This window comes from Anopheles cruzii, chromosome 2 (assembly GCF_943734635.1).
Source record: "Anopheles cruzii chromosome 2, idAnoCruzAS_RS32_06, whole genome shotgun sequence".
NCBI classification, from domain to species: Eukaryota; Metazoa; Arthropoda; class Insecta; order Diptera; family Culicidae; genus Anopheles; species Anopheles cruzii.
The window spans coordinates 47,424,138-47,438,205 of record NC_069144.1 but is presented as its reverse complement, the minus strand read 5'-3'; the positions used below and the strand labels follow the sequence as shown (position 1 = coordinate 47,438,205).

The window sequence follows — 14,068 nt, the reverse complement described above, 5'->3', positions numbered from 1 at the left end:
ACCTGACGGGTACTCGCTTACAAATGCATGTGAAAATGGTCTACTTCGCAAGGGTAAAAACTAGAATAAAGTAATTATGAGCATAAATATGTTTTCGTTGTACGATAATGCTTTCAATTCCCATTGAAAAGAAATAAAGCAGCAAAAGCATCAGGATAAGTTGGAAACCATGGATGAAAACAACAAAGAACATATTTAAAATTTAAATTGCTCAGCGTAACGATTGAACCGGTTCGCTCACCGACACGAACATCTTTAAACAACCGGTAAAAAGAATCACAACTGAAACCTCTTGACAGCTGTCAAGTTTTTCATAGAGCTCGTGCATGTTGGCTGCCCTGGTTCTTTCTTTTTCCGGTCTTGAACATGGTAAGAAGTCATTCCGTGAAAGTGCCGTGTTGAATACTATTTTTACTGTGTAAAATGGTAAATAATGCGACAAACTTAGACAAACGACAGTCCCTGCAAGCGCCAGGATGCGCCCTGTTTGTGTTGCGTATGAAGAATCATTCGAAATGATACTAATTTTCACCGTCGGCTGCTTGACGGTGTTGCTGCATGCTGTCGTCTGTCAAAGTTGGTCGCCAACACGATTGTTTCGCAGTGGCCGGCTTTGTACAATGCCTCAGTTAATCGGGAACCATGTCTCGCCTCTCCCATCTAGGGTATCGACATCAATCACAAGTGGGACCGCAAGGTTCGTCGTACGAAGCCGAAATCGTTGGACGTGTACCTTCGGCTGCTGGTGAAGGTGAGTTGAGTCCAGGCGTCCCGTCAATGTTGTGTTTACCGCTGACGTCCGAAAGCGTGCTGCGTGCCCCGATAGTGCAGTGCAAATGGTTAACGCGGATTTGTTTGCCGATTTCAGCTTTACCGCTTCCTGTACCGTCGTACACACAAAAAGTTCAACAAGGTCATCATGCGCCGTCTGTTTATGAGCAGAACGAACCGACCACCAATTTCGTTGGGTCGCGTTTCCCAGCTGATGAAGCATCGTGGCAAGGATGAGAAATCGGTCGCCGTTGTGGTCGGCACCGTGACGAATGACATCCGCAAGCTGACAGTGCCGAAGCTGAACGTGTGTGCTCTGCGCGTGACGGAGAAGGCCCGTGAGCGCATCCTCGCGGCCGGTGGCAAGATCCTAACGTTCGATCAGCTTGCCCTGATGGCCCCGACCGGAAAGAATACGGTGCTGATGCAAGGCAAGCGCACGGCCCGCGAAGCATGCACTCACTTCGGACGGGCTCCCGGTGTGCCGCACTCCAACACCCGCCCGTACGTGCTGTCCAAGGGCCGCAAGTTTGAGAAGGCTCGTGGTCGCCGTAGCAGCTGCGGTTACAGGAACTAAGCAACCCGGCAAAGATTGCACTTTCGGCGGCAGAGAACAACAACAACATCTGGAAAAAGAAGTGCTCGTGTTCTTTTGGTGTATCCGATGAACGAAGGCGAAATACAAGGAAGGAAACTATTCCAAACGAATCGTGAAATGTGTACGGATGCGTGTTCGGATGTAGCGCCGAGTAATGGAACCGGTGGAACTCTCTCGCAAGAGCGTGTTTATTTCTAACATCAACAAATCAGCTCTGCTGATAAAAAGACACTACCGCCACCTCGTCCGTTCCGCGGTGCACATTCCGTGGCTAAAGATGGCTGTACCAGTAGTTGATCAGAACTTGGTCCTGTTGCTGCACTCCCATGATTTTTTTTATCTTCGCAACGTCCTGATTGGAGCTCACCTTCCGTATGCACACAACTTTGCTATAGGAAGGGAAAAGGCGATCCAGAGTTTAGTGACGCTGAAATGGATTCGAAGCATGCTTTGTGATTCATACTTTTTCCACTCCTCAACTAGTACCCGTAAATGTTTGTCCAATGCATGGTCATTGAACAGCTCCTCGTCGATTGCTTTGATGATTTTTTGCAACAAACTTGGCACTGCAACACAACAGAAAGTCAGTGAATGGAGGGGCCTCTTAGGGCCAAATTAAATCAACTCACGTTTGCTGGGTAATTCGCCTTCCCAAGCGCACACTGCCACCGTGTCCTTGTCGCGGTCATCGACCAGATCAACACGCATGATGCTGCTGGACGAATGTGGCGCTATGGCTTCCTGTTTCAGATTGATGATACGAAACTCGTTGGCCGACGTGTACGTTTCTGCGTGCGCTCGCGCCAGCTTGTGCAATGCTTCGGGGAGGAACTTTTTCAAATTGGCCACCAGGCAGTACCCCTTGATGGGTGTACCTCGTATTACGATCTGTATGCCGGTCAGGGCGCAGTAGCAAACCGAAAGGAAGTTACCCTTTAAAATGCTACGAAACATGCGCAGCGAGTATTTGGTGCGCGTACGTTCGTCGATTTGATCGAAACTTTTTTCGAAGCCACCTGTAATCCCACCCAACCGTCGCAGCTGGTAGCCCTCCTTATCCGACTGTACCATGGCAAAGCCTTCTTCCGTTTCCTTGCCCAACCACACGGGCGTCGATGGGCAACCGAGTGTGATGCTCTCCGTCAGGTACCGTGCGCCGGCCCAGAGGATGAAAGAAAAGTGTGAATGAACGTACGCGTAGATCGACTCCTTTCCCGTCAGTTCGACCAACGATCGGTTGGCCGTTGGGTTTGTCACGTTGCTCGTCGAAGCGCCACCAAGGCATTTGTTAATACGTTGCGCCCGATCCAAGCCCTGCCTTCGCTGATCGTCCTCGTGAACCACCCGTGCGTACTCTTGCAGCTCCCTCGAAACCTTGGCCATGCAGTCGGCCAGAAACGGTTGGGTGTTTAGAAGGAACATTTTGTCCTTCATTAAAATGACGATGGAAAACCGTTTCTGGAAGCCCCGCGCTTCCGAGTCGTACAGATGAAAGGCATGGCTCAGTACGTGGCCGTGCTTGGCGTCACCGAAAAACACGAAACCACCCTCCGACGCCGAGCAGCTCACCTCCGAGCTTAGGCTTCGGAAGGAAGCCGTTTTAACCAGTGGCACCGTCTCAGCGATGACCGGTATTTGGCTGCTCACAAAGTTGGCATTGCTTTCGGGGTCGCGGCTCACGAGACCCATGCTGTTGCCGACCGAATTGCAGGCGGCACAGCCCTTGCGATCGAACTCGAAACTGATGTCCAGTTGCTGAGTGTTCGTTTCACGCAGCGTTTGCGTGCAGAAGATCGCACCAGGTCCTACGATAATACGATAATGCGTACCAATTAATGCTCTCAATGCTTTGCCGCAAACCTCAAACCGTATTACCATGGACTTCGCAGAAATGACACAGAGCAATTATAGCATTCATCAGCACTTTAGCATAGCGGACGCGAAGAGCGTAAATTTCGGGTTTAAACTGCGTATCAGCTGTGAAACCAAAACATGTAACTCTTGACAGGTCAAGGCATCTAGAAGCATGTTGGCCCTTAAACTAAACCGTTAACTTTTTTTGGTACAAACCAAAGGAGCTGAACAGTATTTTGAATTGCTTAAACAAACTTCGCACTTCCGCTCGTAGAGGCCTGAACAAATTGAACCAAGTTTCCAGTTTAAATAAAAGTAAACATAACATCTCACCGCTCTACACATCTCGCCGCCGTTTTGACGTAAAATGCGCGACTGTCAAACGCAGAGAAGAAGCAAAAAGTGGGACGTGTTTTGTGATTATCGACGGGCCCATGTCTATCGCGTTTCTTCGCTCGAGGTCGGTTAGTGAAATAATAGGCCAATGATAGTTTATTAGAGTCCGCTATGAACTCTCTGAAGGCGCCCTCACTGCACTCGTTGCTAGATTCCGACCATGGCTCCAACGACAGTTTGCTAACGGAGTCGCTTCAGCTCGACATCGAAGAGGTATGTACCGGAATGCTGGCCAAGGGGATTGGAGCCGGATCATAGCACCCTTTGCCCATCAACAGCTGGACGATGAAGAATACTCGCTACCGGCCGTTGACACACTGCCGACGCTGGAGAGCGTGCTGAGTGAGATCGACAGTGATCTGGACAGTGTGTCGGCTCTGGGCGTGGTAAGCCGCCATGCAACCAACGGTGGCCTGCATTCGTCGATCGCGGACGATAGCTGTGGTGGAGGCACAACGACCCCCACGCCGTCATTGGACGATCATCTGAAGCTCGAATCGATCCTTCGCCACGTCGTACTGCAGGGAGTAACGGCACAGCTAACCTCGGCCGTCGATCGAGTCGATGCTGGGTTGGCAACATCCTGCGCCGTATCCTTGATGATTGCGGTCGGCACCTCGCATGGCCACATCCTAGGGTTCGATTGCTCGCAAACCCTCAAGTGGTGTTGCCAGGACGGTGTGGCACAAGGGGCAGTATCGGCACTGGCATTCAACGACGACAACTCGCGCCTTTTGGCGGGCTTTGCCCGAGGGTCCATCCTCATGATCGACACACAATCGGGCGACGTGATCCGTACGCTCAACGAAGTCATCACGCCGAATACGGGCGTGCTGCACCTAAAGTGGACCAACCGACCCGCGTTGGCCCTCTGCTCGGATTCGGGCGGCTCGGTGTGGAGTCTCAACTTTACCCGAAGGCTCGGCATTCGAGGCTGTGATTCGCGCTGCCTGTTCTCCGGTGCTCGGGGTGAGGTGTGCACCGTCGAACCGTTAATGCTCGGCGATGAGGATCATCCGCTGAAAACGTACACGTTGGTGGCGCTGGCGACCCTGAGCAAATTTTTTGTCGTTCTGATTCGACCGCGGCTCAAGGTGATTAAATTCCACCCTATGGCTGGCTACCCGGACTGCTTGCCACTGCTGGCCTGGCAAATGGTGCTGATCCAGGCGGCGGACTCCACACGCACCATCGATCCGGTGCTGGCCGCAGCGCGAGGTTGCGATCTGTTCTTCCATCAGATCACCTACAACAGTGGGCGGATTTCGTTGCTATTTCTTCGCCACATCCAGCTGTCCTACAATCTGCTGGCCATCCACTGGCTTGGGCCCAAATCGATTGCGTGCCTCGACACGAAAGAGGTGCTGCATCTGTCCGATGTACGCACGAACCGCGAACTGGAACTGATCGATCTTTCCAACGTGGGTCTTATGTACAATTCGGCACAGTTTAAGGGTCTGGCCACTGGTGGTAACGTGTCGCCGGCCCTGGCACTAGCTGGGGCCGCAGCATGTTACAACACCGTCGTATCACAGGGTAACCAGCTGTACCTTCTCGGAGGCAAAAGTTTACACGCCATTAGCGCCAGGGCATGGAGCGATCGAATATCGTACCTCTGCTCGATGCAGCGGTGGGATGAAGCGATCGACCTGGCCATCGAGGGATACCGAGCAGCTGCGGGGCGCCAGAGGCGTCTGGTTTCGTCGAAGGAGCGGATACTGCGCATGTACGACGAGTATCTGAGTGCGACCAAAAAAACGCCCGAACTTTGCTTGGAGGCCATCGTGGCGTGCTTGATCGAGATCGGTGAAAAGTGAGTGCGTCCCGAAAAACAGGTTTACGAACATCGAATTAAGCTTATTTTCTTTCACCACCCAATTCTAGACAGTTGCTGTGGGAAGAGCTGTACGATCGGTTGCCTGTGCCCGATCATTACCTCGCCATCATTGCCAAGCATATCGAGAGCGATCAGCTGGACTCCGTTGCGCCGTCGGTCGCCCAGGTTCTATGCGAGCACTTTTGGAAGCGACGGGAAACGGTGCGGCTGGAGGCACTCATCCTGAAGCTGGACTGGCAGTGCTTGGATCTGCACCAGGTGCTGACGATCTGTCGCAAGGAACGTCTGTACAGTGCGCAGATGTACCTGAACACGAAGGCGCTCGGTGATTATACGATCTCGCTCACCGATCTGATACCGCAGATCGATCCCTCCGCGAATGATTTGCATTTGGGCAACTGCCTGCTGGTGTACATCTCGAGCTGCCTCGCTGGCCGGGGTTACCCGAGCGGCGAAATAGCGGCGGACACGATCCCGAGCGTGAAGCACGAGGTGCTGCGCTGCCTCACGGTTATCCATTCGAACAATGCACCCGACGGCGAACTGCCTTATCCGTATTTGCGCAAGCTGCTCGCATTCGATACACGCGAAACACTGAACGTCATTTCGCTCGCGTTCCAGGAGAAGGAGTTCAACGGTGAGCTAGGGCTTTCGCAGCGCCAACGGATCATCAACATACTGCTGGAGATCCTCACGCCGGATCATGCGACCTGGTCGCAGATCGCAAGCCTGCTGAACTTTATCGCCCAGCAAATCGCGTCCCGTGAGCTGCCCGAAAACGAACTGCTGCTGGAGAAGGTGATCAGCTATCTGACGGTGACGACCGATGTGCCACTGTCCCGAAGGGAGCACTTTGAGCGCGAGCAAACCTGGCTCGAGCTGCTGAGCTCGAACTGTCTGGAGCACATTCCAACCGACCAGCTGCTGGAGACTGCCCGGAAAAACAAGTGCTATCACGTGGCGGAGCATCTACTCGAGCGGCTGGGCCGGTACGAGGAAGTGTTCGATTGCTACCTGCAAGACGAGTACCGCCATCTGCAGCTGTACTCTTACATTGCCCAGCATGCGGCCGACCCGCAACGTCAGGTGTACCTGTTGGTGGTGAGAAATCTTTGCCAGATCGTCGACATTAACTGCGAACAGGCGGCTCGGGTGCTGGTGGAACACTTTATGCGTTTCTTGGCCAGCTTCTTGCAAAGCCTCGAGCGAGCGGGCGAGCCAGAGCGGTTGTTTCGCTTTCTCGAGGCACTGCTCAAGCAATCGGTACAGCTAGAAACGAGCGATTTGGAGCGCTACCTAGAGCTACTATGTCAGTACCGGCCGGATGAGGTGATTGACTTCTTGAAGTCGAACGATTCCTACCGCGTCGATAATGCCGTCCGCACGATAAAACGCTTCGATTTGAGTGCTCCATTAATCTACCTCTATGAAAAGCAGGCCGACTATCAGTCCGCTTTCAATGTGGCGGTCGGAACGCTGAAGGACGCCCCGGAGAGTGCGGTCGAGATGTGCGCTCTGCAGGTGAACGCTCTCTGCATTCGTGCGTCCTCCGTGCTGGCGGAAAGCGAACGCGACCATCTCTGGTTTTCACTGCTTAACATAGTACTCGCCCGCAACGATCTCACCTCGGTCACGAAAAACATTCTCCACTCGGCCAGCGAGTTTGTCGATCTGCCGAAGCTCGTGCAACTCGTGCTCAATTCGGGCACGCAGACGGGCAACTTTGGCGACATCAAGCATCTGCTCATCGGCATGCTGTCCAACTCGGCATACGAAACGCTGCTGCTACAGACGACGTCGCGGATTTTGGGCAAAGATTTGCACACGATACTGGCGAAAGAGCACCGTCAGGCCAGGCGTGGCCTGGCGGTTAAATCGATCAAGTGCATCGTGTGTCGTGCATGGCTGTACGGCGCCGAGCAGCAGCAGCCGATCGTCGTCATGGGTGACTGTGGTCACGCAATGCACCAAAAGTGTGCGAACGATTTCTGTACCTTGCCCGTGGATTCACCACCGCCAGCAGCGACAACGGCCAATTCCAGCGGCGATGGAGCCACCGTTAGCAGTTGGAGGATGCTCAAGTGTCCGCGCTGTGATGCGGTGGTCGTGGAACAAGCTTCCATTAAAACCGCCGAGAGCTACATGGAGCCCGGACCCTTCCTGTCGCCAGACTCGATAAACGATAGTGGGCTAAAGCTAAGAGCACCACCCCGAGTGGGTCGTTAGACAGGCTGCGTTTCTGCGTTATACTATTGTCCTTATTCTTCTAGTGGTCATTCACCATCCAACCTGTAACGCGCGAAACGTGGTGGGTTTTCATATTCCGTCATGAGCTCTCCCCTGTTAGCAAGAACACCAACCTCTGATTATCGAAGTGTTTTAACATCATTCTTTGCTGTGACAAAAACAAACCTAATCTGTAGCATAAATCTACCAAATCTGTTCACACACACACCACATATTTTTAGAGACTGTGTTAGCAAAGGTTTTCCTACGAAAGTATGTTATTATTTATCGTGCATTAAACGTAGCTATATAAACTTACAATTGATATGTTGAGTTGGTTGATAGCCAATGCTGTAACCGCACCGAGTGGCGCGCGCGCCCATATTTAATGTAAGAAAATGATGAGTGATCATTTTGCGCATCGTCATTCTATTGAAATAAATGCCGCGTTCGAACGGCAGGAAAATTAATCTTTTGATTCGAAATATTCATTCAAAAATCGGCAAAAAAACGCATTTGTCATTTGCCACAGGCTTGGTTTGACAGGTCGCACATAAACAACAATCACAGTAGCTCGCCGACTACTAAGCCGCGGATACTACATACTACCACGGATGGCTTCGACGGTTGCTAGTGACGATAGTGCCCAGGACAGGATGCGGGCGGGTTGTGTGTTCTGCGCGATAGCCAATGGTAGTGATCCGGACACGGAGATCGTGTTCCAAAACGAGCGTATTTGCATATTCAACGACATTCGACCGTCATCCGATTTCCATTTCCTGGCGGTACCGAAACATCACGTTGAAAATGTGAGCTCACTGTCCGCCGCTGATAAGCCTTTATGTAAGCCGCCGTGTACTCGATAACATCGATAAGGAACTGACTAAACTGCCTTTTATTTTTTGCTGCTTTCAGTGGAAGAGCTTAAGCGTGAGCTTGTTCGCGTTCTGGAAGGGAAACAGATCGACCAGAGGGAAGCATCCTTCGGTTTCCACATTCCACCATTTACTAGCATTAAACACCTTCATATGCATGCGATAGCTCCAGTCGCGAAGATGGGCTTTATTTCCCGAATGATTTTTCGACCCAACACAATGTGGTTCAAAACGGTCAGTATGGTTAAAGGACAAACTTGTAGCATAAACCTACGTACTGGTATTCACTTTGTCTCTTGTCGCCCTTAGGACGAGACTGTGCTGCAATCGCTGGGGAAAAATTGACGCTAAAACGCTGACTCCATTATTCGAAACAATTCCCGAAACATAACACGAATAAATCGCTTTCCACATTGAAGCTGAATTAATTAACTGTAATGTCCCAATACCACTTTACTAGCTTGCACTGTGCTGCCTTTTTAAACGGGTGGTCTCTATGGTAAACTTTGTCGTTTCTTATCCGTAGAGCCATTGAGCCACAATGGTAATGAACACGTTTTTAGATCAGAACATGGATACTAGGTATCGGTTTATTTTGCTTGTCATTTGAGTAGTTATGAGCAATGATTGAAGCAATTAAACTATTTGAAGAACATTATAAACAATGATTAGCGATTAAAGTTTGATAGTATTGCACGTATTCGCCACACTGTTCATCTGAAATGGCAAAACAAAAGGAAAGTTGCATAATTGGAAAACCTTTTTACGAAACACTTGCGCCGACTTACGCTTCAAAAAGTCCGGCGATCCTCGGAGTCGAACGTTTTTCATTTGGAAAAAATTGTACACCGAGTGGAACACCAACGGATCGTTGGTGCGGCTGGCCGCCTCCAGGTACTTTCGGGCGGGCAAGGAATCAGCGCCCGGCATTTGCTTGGCCAACCGCAAAGCATCTATGATCTGACCCCGTTCCAGCAGCACCTCCAGTATGATCTCGTTTGCATTGAGCCGGGCCAGCATATCGAGAGCCATCTGCGAAACGATCGGATATGCTGCGTTCGACAGGGAAAGCAAAAAGCAGGCCAAAGCTTTCGATTCGTTCAGTGCGGAATGCTTCAGCAGTAACTGCAGCGTATCGAACTGCTGGTGGTCGACCAAATCGATCAAAAGCGCTTTGCTCAGCTCATGATTGGCGCTGATTCCGTGACGCGCCAACGAGTTCAGGTAGAGCAGAAGAACTTTGCCCATCTGCGGTGTGTCGATGATGGTGGAAAACACCGCGGTGTACAGGTCGTTCTGGTCAATCAGCACCCGGGGCGTCACCGGTGCTTTTACGGGTGATTTGGCGATCGAAATTAGGGCCATTTGGTTTTGAAGTTCACTGTCCAGCACGCTTTTGTAAAGTGCGTTTAGCTTGTTGAAGATACTCTCGATCACGGGCAGCATCGTGCCACTGTAGCCGCTGCTCATTGTTTCTTTAAGCACGGACAAGATCACCGCTTTACCGTCGGTGCGTTGCAGCAAAAACTCTACCAACCGCAACCGGTCGGTGATGAGAGCGCACAGGGCATTCAGTTTCAGCTGAACGAACCACAAACAGCCGAGCTTTGAATCGATCACGATGTTCGGCTGAAACAGTACCCAGTCTTTCGTATCTGTGGAAGAGGGCAGGGACCATAGATGCATGAGAAGCCACTTTAATTTCACTCCTGCGCAAGTACGTACACAATTCACAGTTGATCGTTTTCCCATCAAGCGATATGCTCGGCACCTCGAGCTGAAACGGTCGGATCGGTTTCGCCGGTATAATGGGCGAGTGAATGATGGCCCCGGAACCGTGCTCCGTTTCACTGCTGCTCAGAGCCGTGTCGAACAGCATCGAACTGGCCGTGGCCTGGTGGTGCACGATCACCACGTCGTCGACAATGTTCATCGCAAAGCGACCACTTTGGCCCAACTTTAGGATGTGCGATTTTTTAGGGGCCAATCCTGGGCCGTTCAACAGGTAGATGACCACTTCGAACGGGCGGTTTGAAGGTTGGCGCAGAATCAGGATCGCATTGGTGCCGTACATTTGTGCCAACGTTACGTCCTTACCCATGCATCCCTGATCGATACCCACTAAAATGAAAACAGAAGATTACATTGTGCCGCAACACAGTCACGGCCAGTCACACTTACGCTCCAGTCGGGGAAGTTTGGTAATGGTGGCCGGTTTCAGAATAATGGGCGTTAGAATAGTGCCCATGTTGGACGAAAGCAGAGCAAATTTGGAAGTCGGGCAGTAGCTGAACCAGTTCACGGTTATGTTGAGCGATTTGATGGATTTCAGTGACCGCTTCTCGTAGTTCACCGTCAATATTTCCACGCCCACGTTTGTGAACAGCGCAACGTGCCGTTCCTGTACCCAGACGAATCCGTAGATCGTGTTTTTGCCCTTAAACACCAGCATCTCCTGCGGGTTCGGTCGATGATTCGGTCCGAAGCTGATAAATTCGACCGAAGTCTCGTTCCGCTGCACCGCCAACACCTGGTTGTCGATCGAGAATTTAATCGACCGAATTTGTGCATCCGGAGTGTCGGAAGTGTGGAGATCCATACAGAACACGAAACTCTCCCCATCCTTGGCGCCCTTCACCACGACACCGGTTGCGCCGCCGGAACGTACGGCTATGACCTTTCGGGAGTGAAAAATTGGTACAACAAGCGCATAACCACGGGCGGTCCCGTTCCGAGCGTACCTGCTGCTTGGCATCGTCGAAAAACACATTCGTCAGCAGCCCGGTGCCGTCGAATCGAACCGGATCGGGCGAAAGCTCCAAATAGTAGTGCTGCAACTCGGTGCCCATTTTTTCATCTCACCCAAAACATTGAATCACCAAATCATAACAACAATCTGACGTTTGTACAGAGGACAAACGAATGCAGCCAGCCAAGGTTGCTAGGGAATGATGGCTCAAGTAAACAGATTGAAACGAAGGCACAAGCCGGCCAAGGTTGCTAGGGAATAGGTGCCCAAGGTTGATTGAAAAAGTGCGGTTTGTGAAGTGTCATAATAAAGTAGGCATTTTGCGAGCAACGAGGTTTGTGGTTTGTTTGCACCCAGCACCGCGCCGCGCGTGAATTGAAATCAGAATGGACGTTTTGTCGCGACCGGCCGAAGAATTCGGCAACGATGACGCCTTGGAGAATATGTGGGCAATGAAAGCGATCGAGCATGCATCGGTCCACTTCAATCTTCTGTGCAGCGTGGACCCCCGGTTACTTCGCTTGACACCGTACGATGACCAGATTTACGAGCAGTTTCGCCTCATGTTTCCCAGTATGAACGTTAGAGTAGTCGATGAGGACGAGGTCAAGAGTGCCACCGGAAAGGAAAAATGGAGGACGTATATGGAAAAGTTTAACCGACTGGAAGACTACAACATGGGGACGCTGCTGCGTGCGAATGCGGAAGAAGAGTTTCGGCCAGAAAACGCGCTGCTCGTGGTGAGGGCCCAGTTTTGGGCGATAGAAATCGCCCGCAACAGAGAGGGACACAACGATTGCATTCGGACCAAGTTTCGTGGCGTCGGCGTCAGTAAGGTCAACGAATAAAGCGCACTTTTTTCTAACATAAACACCGGCTTTCGGAGTCGAGTACGGTGGGGTCACCGTTTCGATCGATTGTTGTTTCAAATATGTTACTCTATTACCGATTTATGCACATCCCGCCTCCAGAAGCGAAGTGAAAAACAAACAGTCGTTGGTTATGCGGCCAGTTCATGTGCCTGCTTCTTTTCGAGTTTCTGTTTTCGCTGTAGCAATCTCTTCTCGCGTTCGTACTCCTTCAGCCGCAGGATGTAACTGAAAGCAGCAAAACGAGACGTTAGCCCAGCGCACCAGCTGTGACTCAGTGTCCTTACTCGTCATATTCGCAGTTCAAATACTCGTGCTTCTCGTGGGCGCACTTGTAGGCCCACGGCCAAACATCGGCCCGGCAAGCGCGATATTGGATCAGTTTGTGGGCACAGTAATCCCGGTTTTCTAATGGCAGCTTTGCCGCTTCCATCTCTTCTTCTGTGGCAATCATCACTGAAAGCGAAAAAGGCAACCATCGCATTAATCCACACCCGCGAATCCCGCGAACATGTTTGGTTTGACGCGCGCCACAGATTCTTCGCCGACATGTTATGTAATTTACGGACACTAGAAACGGCCGTACAACCGCACGATATTCGAACTCAGCGGTAGTATGGAACCGGTTTTACCGCTCCCGATCTGTCCGCAGCGGGTAGCGCCAATTATCTTACCCCGTGCTTTCCGGCCATGAGGGAAACCAAGGTTCGGATCGAAACTCGGCTCCGTTAGCGGTACCGGAGTACCCTTTGGGTTGGTCAAATACAGTGACACGTAATTTCCCATCCTACACCGCCGCTACTCCTTTATCGCAAGGCAGCCCACAGGTCGACCTGAAACGAACCCAACAATGTGGACAATTGTTTGTGCAATCTCTGTATTTGTTTTCGTTCTCCTGAATCCAATTTTTCACCTACGATTGTTTTACGAACTCCCGTGCACTGAACACGACCGCTGAATGTCAGCACGAACGTCACATCTGACAGTGGGTTCGAACGTTTATATTTTCAAACCGGAAGACTACTAATGTTGTATCGCGTAATAAAATCCGTCTCACTGGTTGGTTACTAACTCAAAGCACACAAACCAAAAACCTGTCCAATCCACAGTGGGTTTTTTAATCACATGTTGCCAATATCCCGCGTATGTCTGCCGCGCGACCGCTGAATTCGCTCTTGAGGTGCTCGGTGAGAAAGTGAGAAGAAATGCGTTTGACGTTTGACGTTTCGTATCCTATGCGAGAGGAATGTGTGTAGGAAAAAAATGTTTTGATTCCTAGTGTGCTAGTGTGCGTGCGAGCTCGCTCGCTCGCTCTCGCTCTCACGCCTGCCCTCTCTATCTCGTTCGCGCAGTTTCTCTCTCACCGTACAGTGGCTCCCGCCGCTCACGCGTAGAGACGATTCTCGTGCAGCCGCAGCAGCAGAAAGAAGACGACAACGACGACGGCGAAAAGGGGAAACATGATGAAAACGCCGTTCCGTTAATGGCTGCCGCGCGAGAAGGTGTAGAATGAAAACGGTGAAATTTTACTGAATCCAGTGCTCGAACGATGTGGTAGAACGGTGCACACCGCACAGGGCGAAGAACTGTTTGACCGATTGGCGACAAGATACGACAGGGGTTTTGGGGCGTCGCGCGGCGTGCGATTGCACCCCATCGCAGCAGGCAGGTAAAATATTTCGCCCGAAAAAGAAAAGAAGTTTCTCTCCGCGCACACACGAATCGCGAGCAGAGTGGTTCGCGGCCAGCGCGATTCTTCGTAGTGGTCGTAGTTGTCATCGTACCAGTAGTAGCTGTAGCTGGTGGGCTTTCTTGTGCGTTTAGTTCCCGGCCACCGCAATCGATCTCACGGCAAATTTTGCACTGCCACCCGTTTGGGGTCGCAAAATTGCA

General features: G+C 51.3%; 7 protein-coding genes across 9 annotated transcripts; 4 read left to right on the top strand and 3 right to left on the bottom strand.

Moving 5' to 3' along the window:
* The first annotated feature begins 358 nt into the window (after positions 1–358).
* Positions 359–1,478, top strand: LOC128268046 (60S ribosomal protein L18). 2 transcript variants are annotated; one of them, XM_053005044.1, is made up of 3 exons: positions 359–369; positions 665–751; positions 869–1,478. In XM_053005044.1, exons 1-3 carry the CDS (start codon positions 367–369, stop codon positions 1,346–1,348), a joined length of 570 nt encoding a protein of 189 aa, XP_052861004.1. In that variant the 5' UTR covers positions 359–366; the 3' UTR covers positions 1,349–1,478. The 2 variants fall into 2 exon arrangements, with proteins under 2 accessions (XP_052861004.1, XP_052861005.1); XM_053005045.1 differs by lacking the exon at positions 359–369 and adding an exon at positions 374–426.
* An 81-nt stretch (positions 1,479–1,559) lies between these two features.
* On the bottom strand, positions 1,560–3,335 carry LOC128268045 (folliculin). Its single transcript, XM_053005043.1, has 4 exons — positions 3,245–3,335; positions 1,999–3,174; positions 1,833–1,935; positions 1,560–1,758 (listed from the first exon to the last, which is right to left on the bottom strand). The coding sequence occupies exons 1-4, from the start codon at positions 3,285–3,287 to the stop codon at positions 1,641–1,643; spliced, it is 1,440 nt and encodes a 479-aa protein (XP_052861003.1). The 5' UTR covers positions 3,288–3,335; the 3' UTR covers positions 1,560–1,640.
* A 395-nt stretch (positions 3,336–3,730) lies between these two features.
* Positions 3,731–8,088, top strand: LOC128268044 (vacuolar protein sorting-associated protein 8 homolog). Its single transcript, XM_053005041.1, has 3 exons — positions 3,731–3,832; positions 3,898–5,432; positions 5,504–8,088. Exons 1-3 carry the CDS (start codon positions 3,731–3,733, stop codon positions 7,680–7,682), a joined length of 3,816 nt encoding a protein of 1,271 aa, XP_052861001.1. The 3' UTR covers positions 7,683–8,088.
* Positions 8,089–8,271: 183 nt separating this feature from the next.
* LOC128267962 (adenosine 5'-monophosphoramidase HINT3-like) lies at positions 8,272–8,988 on the top strand. The gene is made up of 3 exons (XM_053004931.1): positions 8,272–8,525; positions 8,598–8,791; positions 8,867–8,988. The coding sequence occupies exons 1-3, from the start codon at positions 8,297–8,299 to the stop codon at positions 8,900–8,902; spliced, it is 459 nt and encodes a 152-aa protein (XP_052860891.1). The 5' UTR covers positions 8,272–8,296; the 3' UTR covers positions 8,903–8,988.
* A 140-nt stretch (positions 8,989–9,128) lies between these two features.
* Positions 9,129–11,430, bottom strand: LOC128278278 (regulator of MON1-CCZ1 complex). The gene is made up of 5 exons (XM_053016967.1): positions 11,299–11,430; positions 10,739–11,234; positions 10,283–10,678; positions 9,346–10,212; positions 9,129–9,274 (listed from the first exon to the last, which is right to left on the bottom strand). The coding sequence occupies exons 1-5, from the start codon at positions 11,404–11,406 to the stop codon at positions 9,213–9,215; spliced, it is 1,929 nt and encodes a 642-aa protein (XP_052872927.1). The 5' UTR covers positions 11,407–11,430; the 3' UTR covers positions 9,129–9,212.
* A 209-nt stretch (positions 11,431–11,639) lies between these two features.
* LOC128269070 (protein PBDC1) lies at positions 11,640–12,165 on the top strand. The gene has a single exon (XM_053006417.1). It carries the CDS (start codon positions 11,693–11,695, stop codon positions 12,152–12,154), a length of 462 nt encoding a protein of 153 aa, XP_052862377.1. The 5' UTR covers positions 11,640–11,692; the 3' UTR covers positions 12,155–12,165.
* A 32-nt stretch (positions 12,166–12,197) lies between these two features.
* Positions 12,198–13,228, bottom strand: LOC128269071 (NADH dehydrogenase [ubiquinone] 1 beta subcomplex subunit 7). 2 transcript variants are annotated; one of them, XM_053006418.1, is made up of 4 exons: positions 13,093–13,228; positions 12,850–13,008; positions 12,463–12,631; positions 12,198–12,403 (listed from the first exon to the last, which is right to left on the bottom strand). In XM_053006418.1, exons 2-4 carry the CDS (start codon positions 12,959–12,961, stop codon positions 12,307–12,309), a joined length of 378 nt encoding a protein of 125 aa, XP_052862378.1. In that variant the 5' UTR covers positions 12,962–13,008; positions 13,093–13,228; the 3' UTR covers positions 12,198–12,306. The 2 variants fall into 2 exon arrangements, with proteins under 2 accessions (XP_052862378.1, XP_052862379.1); XM_053006419.1 differs by having other exon boundaries at positions 13,089–13,165.
* Between the last annotated feature and the right edge of the window lie 840 nt (positions 13,229–14,068).

What these genes read in the sequence shown, in the direction of transcription:
- LOC128269071 (XM_053006418.1), bottom strand. Translation starts at nt 12,961, where the DNA reads ATGGGAAATTACGTGTCACTGTATTTGACCAACCCAAAGGGTACTCCG. An exon ending in TCATGGCCGGAAAGCACGGG is followed by an intron (nt 12,632 to 12,849) that starts GTAAGATAATTG and finishes TTTCGCTTTCAG; the next exon opens with TGATGATTGCCACAGAAGAA. An exon ending in TTGAACTGCGAATATGACGA is followed by an intron (nt 12,404 to 12,462) that starts GTAAGGACACTG and finishes TGCTGCTTTCAG; the next exon opens with TTACATCCTGCGGCTGAAGG.
- LOC128268044 (XM_053005041.1), top strand. Translation starts at nt 3,731, where the DNA reads ATGAACTCTCTGAAGGCGCCCTCACTGCACTCGTTGCTAGATTCCGAC. An exon ending in TTCAGCTCGACATCGAAGAG is followed by an intron (nt 3,833 to 3,897) that starts GTATGTACCGGA and finishes GCCCATCAACAG; the next exon opens with CTGGACGATGAAGAATACTC. An exon ending in TTGATCGAGATCGGTGAAAA is followed by an intron (nt 5,433 to 5,503) that starts GTGAGTGCGTCC and finishes ACCCAATTCTAG; the next exon opens with ACAGTTGCTGTGGGAAGAGC.
- LOC128269070 (XM_053006417.1), top strand. Translation starts at nt 11,693, where the DNA reads ATGGACGTTTTGTCGCGACCGGCCGAAGAATTCGGCAACGATGACGCC.
- LOC128268045 (XM_053005043.1), bottom strand. Translation starts at nt 3,287, where the DNA reads ATGAATGCTATAATTGCTCTGTGTCATTTCTGCGAAGTCCATG. An exon ending in TCATTTCTGCGAAGTCCATG is followed by an intron (nt 3,175 to 3,244) that starts GTAATACGGTTT and finishes GTATTATCGTAG; the next exon opens with GACCTGGTGCGATCTTCTGC. An exon ending in AGGCGAATTACCCAGCAAAC is followed by an intron (nt 1,936 to 1,998) that starts GTGAGTTGATTT and finishes GTTGTGTTGCAG; the next exon opens with TGCCAAGTTTGTTGCAAAAA.
- LOC128278278 (XM_053016967.1), bottom strand. Translation starts at nt 11,406, where the DNA reads ATGGGCACCGAGTTGCAGCACTACTATTTGGAGCTTTCGCCCGATCCG. An exon ending in TCGACGATGCCAAGCAGCAG is followed by an intron (nt 11,235 to 11,298) that starts GTACGCTCGGAA and finishes CACTCCCGAAAG; the next exon opens with GTCATAGCCGTACGTTCCGG. An exon ending in AACGATCAACTGTGAATTGT is followed by an intron (nt 10,213 to 10,282) that starts GTACGTACTTGC and finishes CCTCTTCCACAG; the next exon opens with ATACGAAAGACTGGGTACTG.
- LOC128267962 (XM_053004931.1), top strand. Translation starts at nt 8,297, where the DNA reads ATGGCTTCGACGGTTGCTAGTGACGATAGTGCCCAGGACAGGATGCGG. An exon ending in CGCCGCTGATAAGCCTTTAT is followed by an intron (nt 8,526 to 8,597) that starts GTAAGCCGCCGT and finishes TGCTGCTTTCAG; the next exon opens with TGGAAGAGCTTAAGCGTGAG. An exon ending in ACACAATGTGGTTCAAAACG is followed by an intron (nt 8,792 to 8,866) that starts GTCAGTATGGTT and finishes TGTCGCCCTTAG; the next exon opens with GACGAGACTGTGCTGCAATC.
- LOC128268046 (XM_053005044.1), top strand. An exon ending in ACCTTCGGCTGCTGGTGAAG is followed by an intron (nt 752 to 868) that starts GTGAGTTGAGTC and finishes TGCCGATTTCAG; the next exon opens with CTTTACCGCTTCCTGTACCG.